General features: G+C 40.8%; 1 protein-coding gene across 4 annotated transcripts in view; it reads right to left on the reverse strand.

The window, feature by feature from the left end:
* Positions 1-12656, reverse strand: part of MON2 (MON2 homolog, regulator of endosome-to-Golgi trafficking) — a 125608-nt gene that overhangs the window by 76428 nt on the left and 36524 nt on the right. For all 4 annotated transcript variants that reach the window (XM_080659850.1, XM_080659849.1, XM_080659852.1 and 1 more), the window contains 2 exons: positions 12089-12214; positions 5301-5495 (listed from right to left, as the gene is read on the reverse strand). In XM_080659850.1, coding sequence (XP_080515976.1) covers positions 5301-5495; positions 12089-12214 — 321 coding nt within the window. The remainder of the gene's footprint in view (positions 1-5300; positions 5496-12088; positions 12215-12656) is intronic.

Raw genomic sequence — 12656 nt, forward strand, 5'->3', positions numbered from 1 at the left:
TCCCCTGGCCCAGCACCAGGATGGGGGGCGTGGCCTGAGGTCCCCCAGCCCAGACAAAGGCAGGGGCTGTGCCTTGAGGTCCCCCGTCAAGCCCTGCCAGATGGGACATGGCCTGACATTCCCCTGTCAAGCCCCGCTGGGTGGGGGCATGGCTTGAGGTCCCCCGTCAAGCCCCGCCAGGCAGGGGGGCGCAGGCTCAGGTCCCCCAGCCTGGCACTGGGAGAGGGGCACAGCCTCAGGTCCCCTGTCAAGCCCCACCAGCAGGGGGGTGCAGCCTCAGGTCCCCCGTCAAGCCCCGCTGGGCAGGGGGTGAGGTCTGAGTTCCCCCGACCCAGCAATGGGGGTGCACCTTGAGGTCCCCCGTCAAGCCCCGCTGGGTGGGGGGCATGGCCTCAGGCCCCTGGCCTGGCGCCGGGGTGAGGGGCATGGCCTGAGGTCCCCCAGACTGATACCAGGGCGGGGGGCAAGGCCTGAGGTCCCCTGTCAAGCCCTGCCGGGTGGGGAATGCGGCCTGAGGTCCCCTGTCAAGCCCTTCCAGGGGCAGGGGAGGGTGTAGCCTCAGGTCCCTGCTGATTGCTCCTTAAGGCTCCTAATGGGAACTTGGCCTCAGCTGTGGGTGCAGCCATCTTTGTGATGGAGTGATTGTCAATTAGCATATTCCCTCTTTATTAGATAGGATTATTATGTATTAGTTTCAGGTATATAGCATATTGGTTAGATAATTATATACTTTACAAAGTAGTCCCCTGACATTTTAAGTACCCACGTGTCACTGTACAGAGTTATTACAATACTAGAGGCCTGGTGCACGAATTCGTGAATGGGTGGGGTCCCTCTGGGTGGCCTGCAGATATCAGGCCAAACCCCATAGTCCAACACAGCCTGCAGCTCCTCCCTGCCGCTCCCGCTCGTCCCAGCCCCACTGTGCCTGCTGCGGGCTCGCGCCCAATCAGTCCCAATTGGGAAGAGTCTCGCGCTGCAGCAGCAGTGCTCACCAGCCAAGAGCCCTGTGTCTGGAGCCCTCCCAAGGGCAGTGGCCTGCGGGATTGGGCTGAAACCGGCTCTCCGACATCCCTTGAGGGGTCCTGGATTGCGAGAGGGTGCAGGTCAGGCTGAGGGACCCCACCAGTGCACGATCGGGCCAAGGAGGAACCACAGGAGGGCTCCAGGGTGTGTCCGGCCCATCTCGCTCAGTTCCAAGCCTGCACCCTCTCCAATCTGGGACCCCTCGAGGGATGTCTGGCTGCCCATTTAGGCTTGATCCCATGAGGATCATGCTTAAATGGGCAGCCGGACATCCCTCTCACAATCCAGGACTGCTGGCTCCCAACTGCTCACCTGCCTACCTTCCTGATTGCCCCTAACCGCTTCTGCCTGCCAGCCTGACCACCCCCTAACCACTCCCCTGCCAGCCTGATTGATGCCTAACTGCCCTCCCCTGCCAGCCTGTTTGCCCCTAACTGCCCTCCCCTGCAGGCCTGGTCACCCCCAACTGCTTTGCCCTACAGGCCTGGTCACCCCTAACTGCCCTCCCCTGTAGGCCTGGGTCCCCCCATCTGCCCTTCCCTGCAGGCCTGGTCGCCCCCAACTTCCCTCCTCTGCCAACCTGGGCACTCCTAACTGCCCTCCCTGCAGGCTTGATCACCCCCAACTGCCCTTCCTTGTAGGCCTGGTCCCTCCCAACTGCCCTCCTCTGCTGGCCACTGTGTGGCCGCCATCTTGTGTCCACATGGGGGCAGCCATCTTGTGTGTTGGAGTGATGGTCAATTTACATATTACTCTTTTATTAGATAGGCTAGAGGTCTGGTGCATGGGTGGGGGCCAGCTGGTTTGTCCTGAGGGTTGTCCTGGATCAGGGTGGGGATTCCCTTGGGGCGTGGGGTGGCCTGGGCGAGGGGCCTGTGGTGGTTTGCAGGCCAGCAACGCCCCCTGGTGACCCAAGCGGAGACCCTGGTATCTGGGATTTATCTATCTTCTATAATTGAAACTTTGTAGCTTTGAGCGGAGGCCTGGGCTGGCCAGGAAGCTTGGCTACCTCCATCGCTGGGGGCAACCCTAGCTTCCTGCTCTCTCCAGCTCCCTGGCTGCCGCCATTTTTGTTGTGATTTATTTATTTTCTATAATTGAAACTTTGTAGCCTTGAGCGGAGGCCAGGGCGGGCGGAAAGCTTGGCTTCCTCCATCGCAGGGGAAACCCAAGCCTCCTCCTTGCTCTGTGGTCGCAGCCATTTTTGTTGGGATTTATTTACCTTCTATAATTGAAACTTTGTAGCCTTGAGCAGAGGCCAAGGCAGGCCAAGAAGCTTGGCTTCCTCCATCGCCGGGGGCAACCCTAACCTCCTGCTCTCTCCAGTTCTGTGGCTGCCGCCATTTTTGTTGGGATTTATTTATCTTCTATAATTGAAACTTTGTAGCTTTGAGTGGAGTCCAGGGCCAGCCAGGGTGTGCGGGAAGCTTGGCTTCCTCCATTGTCAAGGAAACCCAAGCCTCCTGCTCGCTCCATGGCCACAGCCATCTTGGTTGGGTTAATTTGCATACTTGCTCCTGATTGGCTGGTTGGCATGGCTTGTGAGTGTAACGGAGGTATGGTCAATTTGCATATTACTCTTTTATTAGATAGGATACTCCCTATGCTGTACATTTACATCCCTGTCACTAATTTGTGACTACCAATTTGTAGTTCTTTTTTTTTAACTTTAAAAAATTTATTGATTTTAGAGAGAAAGAGAAATGGAAAAAGAGAGAGGGAGAAACATCAATTTGTTGTTCCACTTATATATGCATTCATTGGTTGATTCTTGCATGTGCCCTGACTGGTAATCGAACCCGTAATATTGCTGTATCATGACAACAGTCTAACCAACTGAGCTACCTGGCTAGGGTCAATTTGTAGTTCTTAGTCTCTTCACCTTTTTCATCCAGCCTTCCAATACCTCATCCCCTCCGGCATCAATCTGTTCCCTGTATCTATGAGTCTGTTTCTATTTTGTTTGTTCATTTATTTTACTCTTTAGATTGCATGTATAAGTAAAATCATATGTATTATTCACTTAGGTCCATCCATGCTGTCACAAATGGTAAGCTTTTTTCTTTTTTATGGCCGAGTAATATTCCACTGTATATATGTACCACCACTTTTTTATCCACTTGTCTATTCATGGGCAACTGGATTGCTTCCATATTTTGGCTAGTGTAAATAACACTGCAATGAACAATATGCATACATTCTTTCAAATTAGTGTTTTGGGTTTCTTGTTCCCCTCCATTTTAATTGTATATAATAAACAAAGTTTTGGCTTTACAATTCAATATTATTATTGGAGATTACATCAAATACCTTATATGTTGCAGGAAATAGTGATTGTAATTTTTAAGAAGTTAATTCTTACAGAGAAAAGGGGGTTATGGAATAATTAAGTTCATAAACTTAGGTACCCAAAGTTCATTTATATATTATTAATTTTGGTAGAACAAAAAATGACCAACCCAACAATTATTAGTATACCAAAAGACTTCTAAACCGTTGGACCCAAACTCTGATAACTTACAGCGTCCCTAAATAGCAACACATTCTTAAATGATTTGATTTTCAATAGATACTTCTAAACAATGCATTACATACATCAGTGTGCATTACAGATATATCCTCTGTGGCCAGAAATATTAAATAACTATAAATGCTTATAAAAATTATTTCTGAATTTCTTTTGCATAAATAGATTTGGAATATGAAAAGAAAATCTATAATGAGTGTATCATAAATACAGAAAAAAACTTTATTTAAAAAGCTCTCCTTAGAATCCTATCTAATAAAGAGGGAATATGTTAATTGACCCTCACGCCATTGCAAAAGATGGCGGCACCCACAGCCAATGAGGGAATATGCTAATTGACTGCCCCGCCCCCAAATATGGTGGTGCCCACAGCCAATAAAGAGGGAATATGCTAATTGACCGCCACGTCCTCAAAGATGGCAGCGCCCACAGCCAAAAGATGGCGGTGCCCAGTCCCCTCAGCCCTGCTTGGGCGCCAGGCATGCAGCAAGGCCCACCTGCCGCTCCGCACACCTGCCTCTGGAGTCCCCCAATTCCCTCAACCCCCTAGCCCTCCAGGCAAGCCTCGGATGGTGGCTGCCCAGCCGCCCAGGGCCACCCGAGGCTCAGGTAACCAGGGCCGGCAGAGGCTTGCGCTGCCAGCAGTGGCAGCAGCAGAGGTGTGATGGGGCGTCGCCTTCCCCTGATCGCTGGGTCACCTCCCGCCCGAGGGCTCCCAGACTGTGAGAGGGGGCAGGCCCGGCTAAGGGACCCCTACTCCAGTGCACGAATTTTCATGAACCGGGCCTGTAGTTTAACATAAAAACTATCTATACTATCCATTAGCTTGTAATGTTGTTACTAACATTTGGTACATTGACTGGTTATAGTAGGTGATAAACCAATCATTTTTGTTAATTAAAACTAAGGTTATAAATACTAAAAAATTATACAACGCTGAATTTGACTTAACATTAAATTTACAAGAAATATAATACACCATTTCTCTGACAAATATCATTTGAATGTTTAAGAGTAAGCCACTACATGGATAAAATTATGATCAGAACTATCATCCATAAATTTATGCAAAATAGATACAATATTGAACTGGAAGTTGAAATTGATTTCTAATCATAAGAGTTCACCAAATTTTTAACTTCTTAATTTGTTTATATATATGAAATAGTAAAAAATGAAAACAGAATAAATTGAAGATATAATTTTGATTTGCATCGTTATACATAATTAGCTAAGAAACTAAATTCCAAAGCCACAAATCCTATGTTGCCTTCAGATAATACGCCATGACGCTCCTTAACATTCATTAAAAATACTATATAAACATGGAAAGATTCAAGAAAGAATAGAATGAACCTTATAGTATCTAGGAGAATATTTATAGGTACTCATAAAAAGAAGTCTCCTTAGCTAAAGTGAAAAAGTAAATACACTATAAAAGATCATCTTCTAAAAAGAGCACTGCTGCCCGGCCAGCATGGCTCAGTGGTTGAGCATCAACCTATGGACCAGGAATCACAGTTCAATTCCGGTTCAGGGCACATGCCTGGGTTGTGGGCTCAATCCCCAGTGTAGGGCATGCAGAAGGCAGCCGATCAATGATTCTCTCTCATCATTGATATTTCTATCTCTCCCTCTCTCTTCCTCTCTGAAATCAATAAAAATATACTTATAAACTAAATAAATAAAATAAAAAGAGCACTGCCTATAATAACACAAAAAAATATATATGAAAATTAGTACTTACCAAAAGACTGTAAAATTGCTTAATCAGAACAGATACAACTCTCAGCAAACGCATGCAGATAGGAAAATATGGTTTTTCAACTGGTGCTGGAGAAGATGAAGTATTGGAACCTTGTCTGAACTTTATATTTGGAGAAAAGAGCTTTATCACAAGAGGACATACTCTTTCTTTTAGGAGGAAACTAAATTCCTGGTGCTATTTGAAAAAAAAAAAAAAAGGAAAAGAAAAGCAATTAACTTAGTTTGTACTTAATGCTAAAACAGTCTCACTAGTAAATAAACTTCTTAATAATCTCTGAACAAATTAGCTTTATTATAAGTTTATGTAGTTTATTATTTTATTGTTTACAAACAATTCTGAAATTAGCACTGCTCTCTGACAGTGTGAGATCAAAATGATAATATGTCAGTAAGTTTTTTTAAAACTCTAAATTAAAACAAACATTTAATGATTTTACAATAAGTGATGCTTATTGCTAAGATTTTTAATTTTAGTAGAGCACTAGCAATTAAAAATAAAAAGAACAGAAGAAGGAAAATAGATTGCACAAATTCAAACAGATAAAGTATTTAAAATAGGCAGCTGAGGAGAGAAACCTTGATTATATAAAGAAAGTATAGTAAGTTATACAATTTATTGATTCTTTTGTGTAAAGATAATTCCATTCATGTGCAGATGTATTAATGAACATAATATTCTGTTATACTTAGATTGCTTAAACAAAACACAAGCTGATGAAAAAATACAATGACAAGCATTTTTTTAAATCTAGAAAATCTTGCAAAGAATTCTTAAATTTACTTACAGTCATAGTATATTATGCAGAAAACCTCCCCATATCTGTTAATTCCTTGTGAAACTAGTCCCATTTTACTGAAAATATAAGGCCCAGTCAACATTTAATGTCTAACCTCAAATATACATTATTTTGTTGTTTTAATCATTCAAATATCACTGAGGCTAAGAATAATGACACAAACATAAATTTCATCCTCTAACCCTTTAATCTCACCAAAAAAAAATAAAGGAACAATAAGGCACAGTGTAATTCATTTGTTCGGAATCACAAATTTTTTTAAATGTATTTTTAAAACTCAGATTCATTCAAGAAAAAACGATTAGAGGGAAATATCAGATTCATTAGAAAAATACAGACAAAAAAATAAAAATGAAAGTTCAGCTAGTATGGCACAGTGGTTGAGTGTCAACTCATGCACCAAGAGGTCACTGGTTCGATTGCTGGTCAGGGCATATGCCAGGGTTGCAGGCTTGATCCCCAGTAGGGGGAGTGCAAGAGGCAACCAATGTTAATGTTTCTCTCTCACCCATGTTTCTATCTCTCCCCATCCCTTCCTCTCTCTAAAATCAATAAAAAACATATTTTTTAAAGCCTTGTATAATCTCAACTCCTAGAGATAAATTAGTCATTGTTAGTTCCAAATTAATTACTTCCAGATTTTTATATTCATTTCAATGTACTTTTAAAAACTTTATTGAGAGTATTACAGATGTTCCCCTATTTTTCCCCCATTGCCCCTCTCCCCTAGGTTCCCACCCTGTCCCAGGCCTTCACCACCCTATTGTCTGTGTCCAGGGGCAATGCACATATGCATATAAGATCTTTGGTTAATCTTTCTGCCCGCCTCCCTCTTCCCTCCGAGATTTCTCAGTCTTCCATGTTTCCATGCTTCTGGTTCTATTTTATTCATCAGTTTATTTTGTTCATTAGATTCCACATATAAGTGAGATCATGTGATATTTGTATTTTGCTGATTGGCTTATTTCACTTAGCATAATAATCTCCAGGTCACTCCATATTGTCTCAAAGGGTCATAGATCCTTCTTTAAAAAAAAAATCTTTATTGTTAAAATTATTACATATGCTCCCTTTTTCCCCCGCATTAACCCCATCTAGCCCACTCAGGCCCCTGCCCCAGGCTTTCATCACCCTATTCTCTGTGTCCATTGGTTACGCATAAATGCAAACCAGTTCTTCGGTTGATCTCTTCTCACACAACACCATCCCCTGCCTTCCCTCTGAGATTCCACAGTCTGTTCTATGCTTCTATGTCTCTGGATCTATTTTGTTCATCAGTTTGCTTTATTCATTAGATTCAACATATGAGTGAGATCATGTGACACTTGTCTTTCTCTGACTGGCTTATTTTGCTTAGCATAACACTCTCCAGGTCCCTCCATGCTATCTCTCAAAGGTTAAGAGATGCTTCCTCTTTATTGCTGCATAGTATTTCATGGTGTACATGTACCATAACTTTTTTATCCACTCATTTACTGGTGGGCACTTGGGTTGTTTCCAGATCTTAGCTATTGTAAATAAGACTGCTATAAATATAAGGGTACATATATTCTTTCTGGTGGGTGCTTTGGGATTCTTAGGATATATTCCTAGAAGTGGGATCATTGGGTCAAATGGCAGTTCTATTTTCTTTCCTCCCAAAATGGGATCATTGGGTCAAATGGCAGTTCTATTTTCTTTCCTCTTTCATTAAGAGTTTAGTGATTTGAAATTCTACTCTCATGTCTACAGTTAGTTTCTTTGACTGACAAAATTAAAGGCATAATTAAGGTTATTTTCATACTTTACTAAATAATTTTCTATACTGGTTCATTTGTGACTATTACAGACAAGACTTGAAAGTTTTATCTATTTATTTCCCCCTCACTACTCAATTACAACTGGGTTTCTTCCGAAATCACCATGAAATACCCCAACTCTACAGAAATTATTCTCATTATATTCATCATGATCTCTGTGGACTGTGCCTTTCCAGTCTTCATCTTACCATATCTTTCTGAAGCACTTGACTTAACTGATTACTTGGTTCATCTTGAAGCTTTCTTTGCTTTTGTCTTTTATATGTCTCACTGTATCACATGTATTCCTCCCTTTCTGGCCTCTTATATACTTACCTTTTTTTGCTTTAACCATTTAATGTTGAGATTCCTCAGAGCTCCAGAGTACCAGGACCTGGCTTCCTCATCTGTGCTATCACCAGAGGTGATCTTATTCACTCCCATATCTTTAACAATTACAAGCCAGTGACATTTACATTTACAACCTCAGCCCAAAACCTTATTTCCGAACTCCAAATGCATAAATTCAACCAATATTTTGCAGTATCTCATTTTGAGGTACCTGAGTGTGTTTAAAACTGAATAATCTATCATTTGTAATAAAAAGTATTCCATCTTAGCAAGCAGTTCAGTGTTCAAGCCTTTCCCCTTACCTACAACATTTCATTGATTTACTTAGCAATTACTGGCTTACTGCTTAATATGTACCAGGAAATGTGGTAGGGAAAGGGGTTCAGGGTTAAGTTCAATTTTGTCCCTGCCCTTATGGAGCTTATTTTCTAGACACAGGTCCTTTTTCGGGGTCACTGTTCTGGAGTATTCTTTTCCTATTCTGCCTGTTTCTCCCAACTCACTACTCTTCCCCCTTCAGGTAAAAGCTTCATATGTTTGATTCATCACCAACTCTCCGCCAGTTTGGTGCCTATGTTATTCACTCCCACAGCACTTTTTACACTTTTCTTTCACAGCATTCATCACGTCTCATTATTCAGTTAATATTTTTCTTCAAATTAGACTTGTAACTTCCACAGGGCCAGAATTCTATCTGTCTTATTTCACATCTGCATCCTTGGCACAAAACACATACACCAGCACATTCTAAGGGGTAATTCTGATTAAATTAAGTAAATAATTAGTGAAGGAAAACAAATATCTCTTAATGAAAAATTTACAGGAACAAATTCTAGTATATTACAAAGAATAATTCTTTTTTTTTCCCCTCTCCATTATAGCAGGAAGAATAAAGTAGAATAAGTCATTTGTATACACAATAAATCTGAAATTAAAAACATTTTTTCAAATATTTTCCTACAAAATCAGAAAACACAATCCAAAGTACAGAAATTTCTAATTAAATTCATGTATCAATTCATTCATTCATTCATACATTTACCAAACACCTGCCATATGCCAGGCACTATTACAGACACAACAGTGAACTAAGTCCCTGACTCATAGCGCTTACTCTCCTATAAGAAAATATAGAAAATAAGCTAATATGCAAATACATATATCAAGAGGTAATAAGATAAGGGTGTTAGCATGAAAAGTTGCCATTTTATATAAAGTGTTAGGGAAGGTCTGAAAAGTTGACCATTGAGCAAAGACCTCAAAAGAGTAAGAGAACAAGCCATTTGGGAGAAAAGCATTCCAGACCCAGAAAACAGTAAGTACAGAGGTTGAAGCAGGAGTCCACTTGGGTCATTAAAGAAACAGCAAGAATCACAGCCTGGCTAAAAAGTAATGGTAAAGGGAAGAGTGAAAAGAGGTAAGGTAAAGGAATACTGGGGACTAGATCATGAAAAGTTCCATAGACCATAATTAGGACTTCCTCTTTTATTCTGGGCAAGAAGGACATCTACAGGAGCACTTTTACAAAAGACTGAAAAAAATCTGACCTGTTTTAAAAGACCATTTTGGATGTGGTGTAATAAGCAACTATAATAGAACTAGAGGCCCAGTGCACGAAATTCGTGCACTCGGAGGGGGGGGTCCCTCAGCCTGGCCTGCACCCTCTCGCAGTCCGGGAGCCCTCGGGGAATGTCTGACTGATGGCTTAGGCCCGCTCCCTTTGGGAAGCGGGCCTAAGCCGGCAGTCAGATATCCTTAGCACTGGCGTGGAGGCGGGAGAGACTCTTGCCACTGCCGCTGCACTCACCAGCTGTGAGCCCGGCTCAGGACTTCTGGCTGAGCAGCGCTCCCCCTGTGGGAGCATACTGACCACCAGGAGGCAGCTCCTGAGTTAAGCTCCTGCCCCCTGGTGGTCAGTGCGCGTCATAGCAACAGGTCGTTCTGCCATTCAGTCAATTTGCATATTAGCCTTTTATTATATAGGATTATATAGGATGAGATAAGTATGGATGCAAGGATACCAATTAGAAAGCTAATGCAATAATTTAGGTAAGAGGTGATAGTGGCTTGGATTAGAATGATTGTGATAAAAGTCATATGAAGTGACTAGATCCTGTACACATTTTGAAGGTAATGGTTTGGATGTGAAGTGTGACTGAAAATAGAGGCTAAGAAAAACTAATTTGGAATCTGGATCAACATGGATTCAAATCCTAACTCTGTCACTTACAAACCATAACCTTAGACAAATTACTTAACCCTCTGAAAGTCTTAGTTTCCTCCTGTGAAAAGTAGGAATAACTGATACTTCTCAGGCATTTGTGAAGATTACAGTGAATGTAATATGTAAGGAATTTGGCAGTTATAGCATGTAAGCAGTCAAAAAATGGTAGCTGTTGTGACTATTATTTTGTATAAAACTATTAGACAAGTTATATCTAAACATTATTTATGCTATAATTACACAAAAAAGGGAATCATCCATAAATATTGTTCACTATTCCCCAAAGCACTGAACATTTGACTAATATATACTAAAAACTGTGAACCATGTAATAAAAATTTCAGTCCCAACTCCGGGCCTAAAGAATCATCTACTATTGTGGCACTGATTCACACATTTTGTAGGTAAGAGCAAGGATAAAATAGATGACTTAGGCAGGCAGCATGGTAGGAAAACAAGGTAGATAAGTAATTAAAAGATCTAAATTTTAGTTCAAGATCTGCTATTAACTAAGGAACCCTATGTAAATCACTGAATCAATTTTGGACTTTAGTTTTTAACAAGTAAAATTAAAAGTTTGAATTCTTTCCTACTGTTTCCCCTATTATCTTTCTGTATTAAAATATTTTATTGCACAACAAATTTATTAAGCATTGACTACCTTATTCTGTTTAAAAAATATGTTTTTATTGACTTTAGAGAAAGAAAGGAAGGGAGAGGGTGAAAAACATCAATCAGTTGCCTCCCGCACACACCCTAACCAGGGATGAACATGCAACCTGGGTCTGTACCCCAGGAATCAAATCAGCAACCTTTTGATACATAGGATGATGCTCAATCAACTGGCCAGGGCAACTACTTCTTTTTTCTATTTAAATTATCTAAAAGTAGCCCTGGCCAGGTTGCTCAGTCAGAGCATCATCCCTTACATCAAAAGGTTAGAGGTTCAATTCCCAGTAGGGGCACATATAGGAGGCAACCAATCGATGTTTCTCTCTCACAACAATCTCCCTCCCTCCCTCCCTCCCTCCCTCCCTCCCTCCCTCCCTCCCTCCCTCCCTCCCTCCCTCCCTCCCTCCCTCCCTCCCTCCCTCCCTCCCTCCCTCCCTCCCTCCCTCCCTCCCTCCCTCCCTCTTTCTTTCATTTTCCTTTCTTTCATTTTCCTTTCTTCCTTCCTTCCTTCCTTCCTTCCTTCCTTCCTTCCTTCCTTCCTTTCTCTTTCTCCCTTTCTCTCTTTCTGAAATCAATAAAAACATATCCTTGTGTGTAGATTTTTTAAAAATTATCTAAAAGCATATAGCTACATATAAACAAAAATCAATAATTTCTTTCTATTTTAAATATTATAAAAATAGCTCACATATCACCTTCACTCATATATTCATTGACTGAGAAATGCCTGAATAGACAGTATCCTGGGATTCCTTCTAATGTTAAAATTTCAAGATGCTAGGGCACTTCAACAATGTAAGATAAAATTAAATTATTATAAGCCTAAAGTCTAAAGCTATAATTCTTCGCATCTTTTAATGTGGGAAAAAATACATGTTGCTTTCTTGAAAAATATCTGTAAAAAATTTAAGATTAATTTTGTTGCAAGATACTACAAATGGCTTACTTGTAAAAAGACTTGTGGAAAATCATTCAGGACTGACTCAAGTAATTCAAGGCCAAATGTTCGAGTCATTTCTGTCATGCCTACTAGCCAGTAAGGGGCATCAGCATTAACCAACTGACAAAGATCCTAGAAAAATAAGTCAAACAATAAATAAAACATTCATATGCTGGAATGAAAGATTTTTTTTTTTCAAAACTCAGTGTTCATAAAATTTTTAAGAATTTCTTCTTATACAGTAGTTGTTTTCACTCCTTAGAAACTAAACATTGGTAATTCAAGTTTTGACAAATTGTATACTTGATTATATAGGTAAACTTTTAAAGAATCATATAACTATTGACAATAGAATACACAGATAAATGAGTGATACAACTATCGACTATATAGAGTACACAGATTAATGAATCATAACTATCAACACTATACAGAGTACACGGATAAATTATTAATCAAACGTTCTTTTAACTAAAATAACCCTTTGATCACAAAATTAATGAAATTTTCAGAATAAATTATATTTTACTTAAAAGATTTATTCACAACAAATAATGTAAAAATCAGGTATTTT

The sequence above is a fragment of the Plecotus auritus genome (genome assembly GCF_963455305.1).
Source record: "Plecotus auritus genome assembly, chromosome: 3".
NCBI classification, from domain to species: domain Eukaryota; kingdom Metazoa; phylum Chordata; class Mammalia; order Chiroptera; family Vespertilionidae; genus Plecotus; species Plecotus auritus.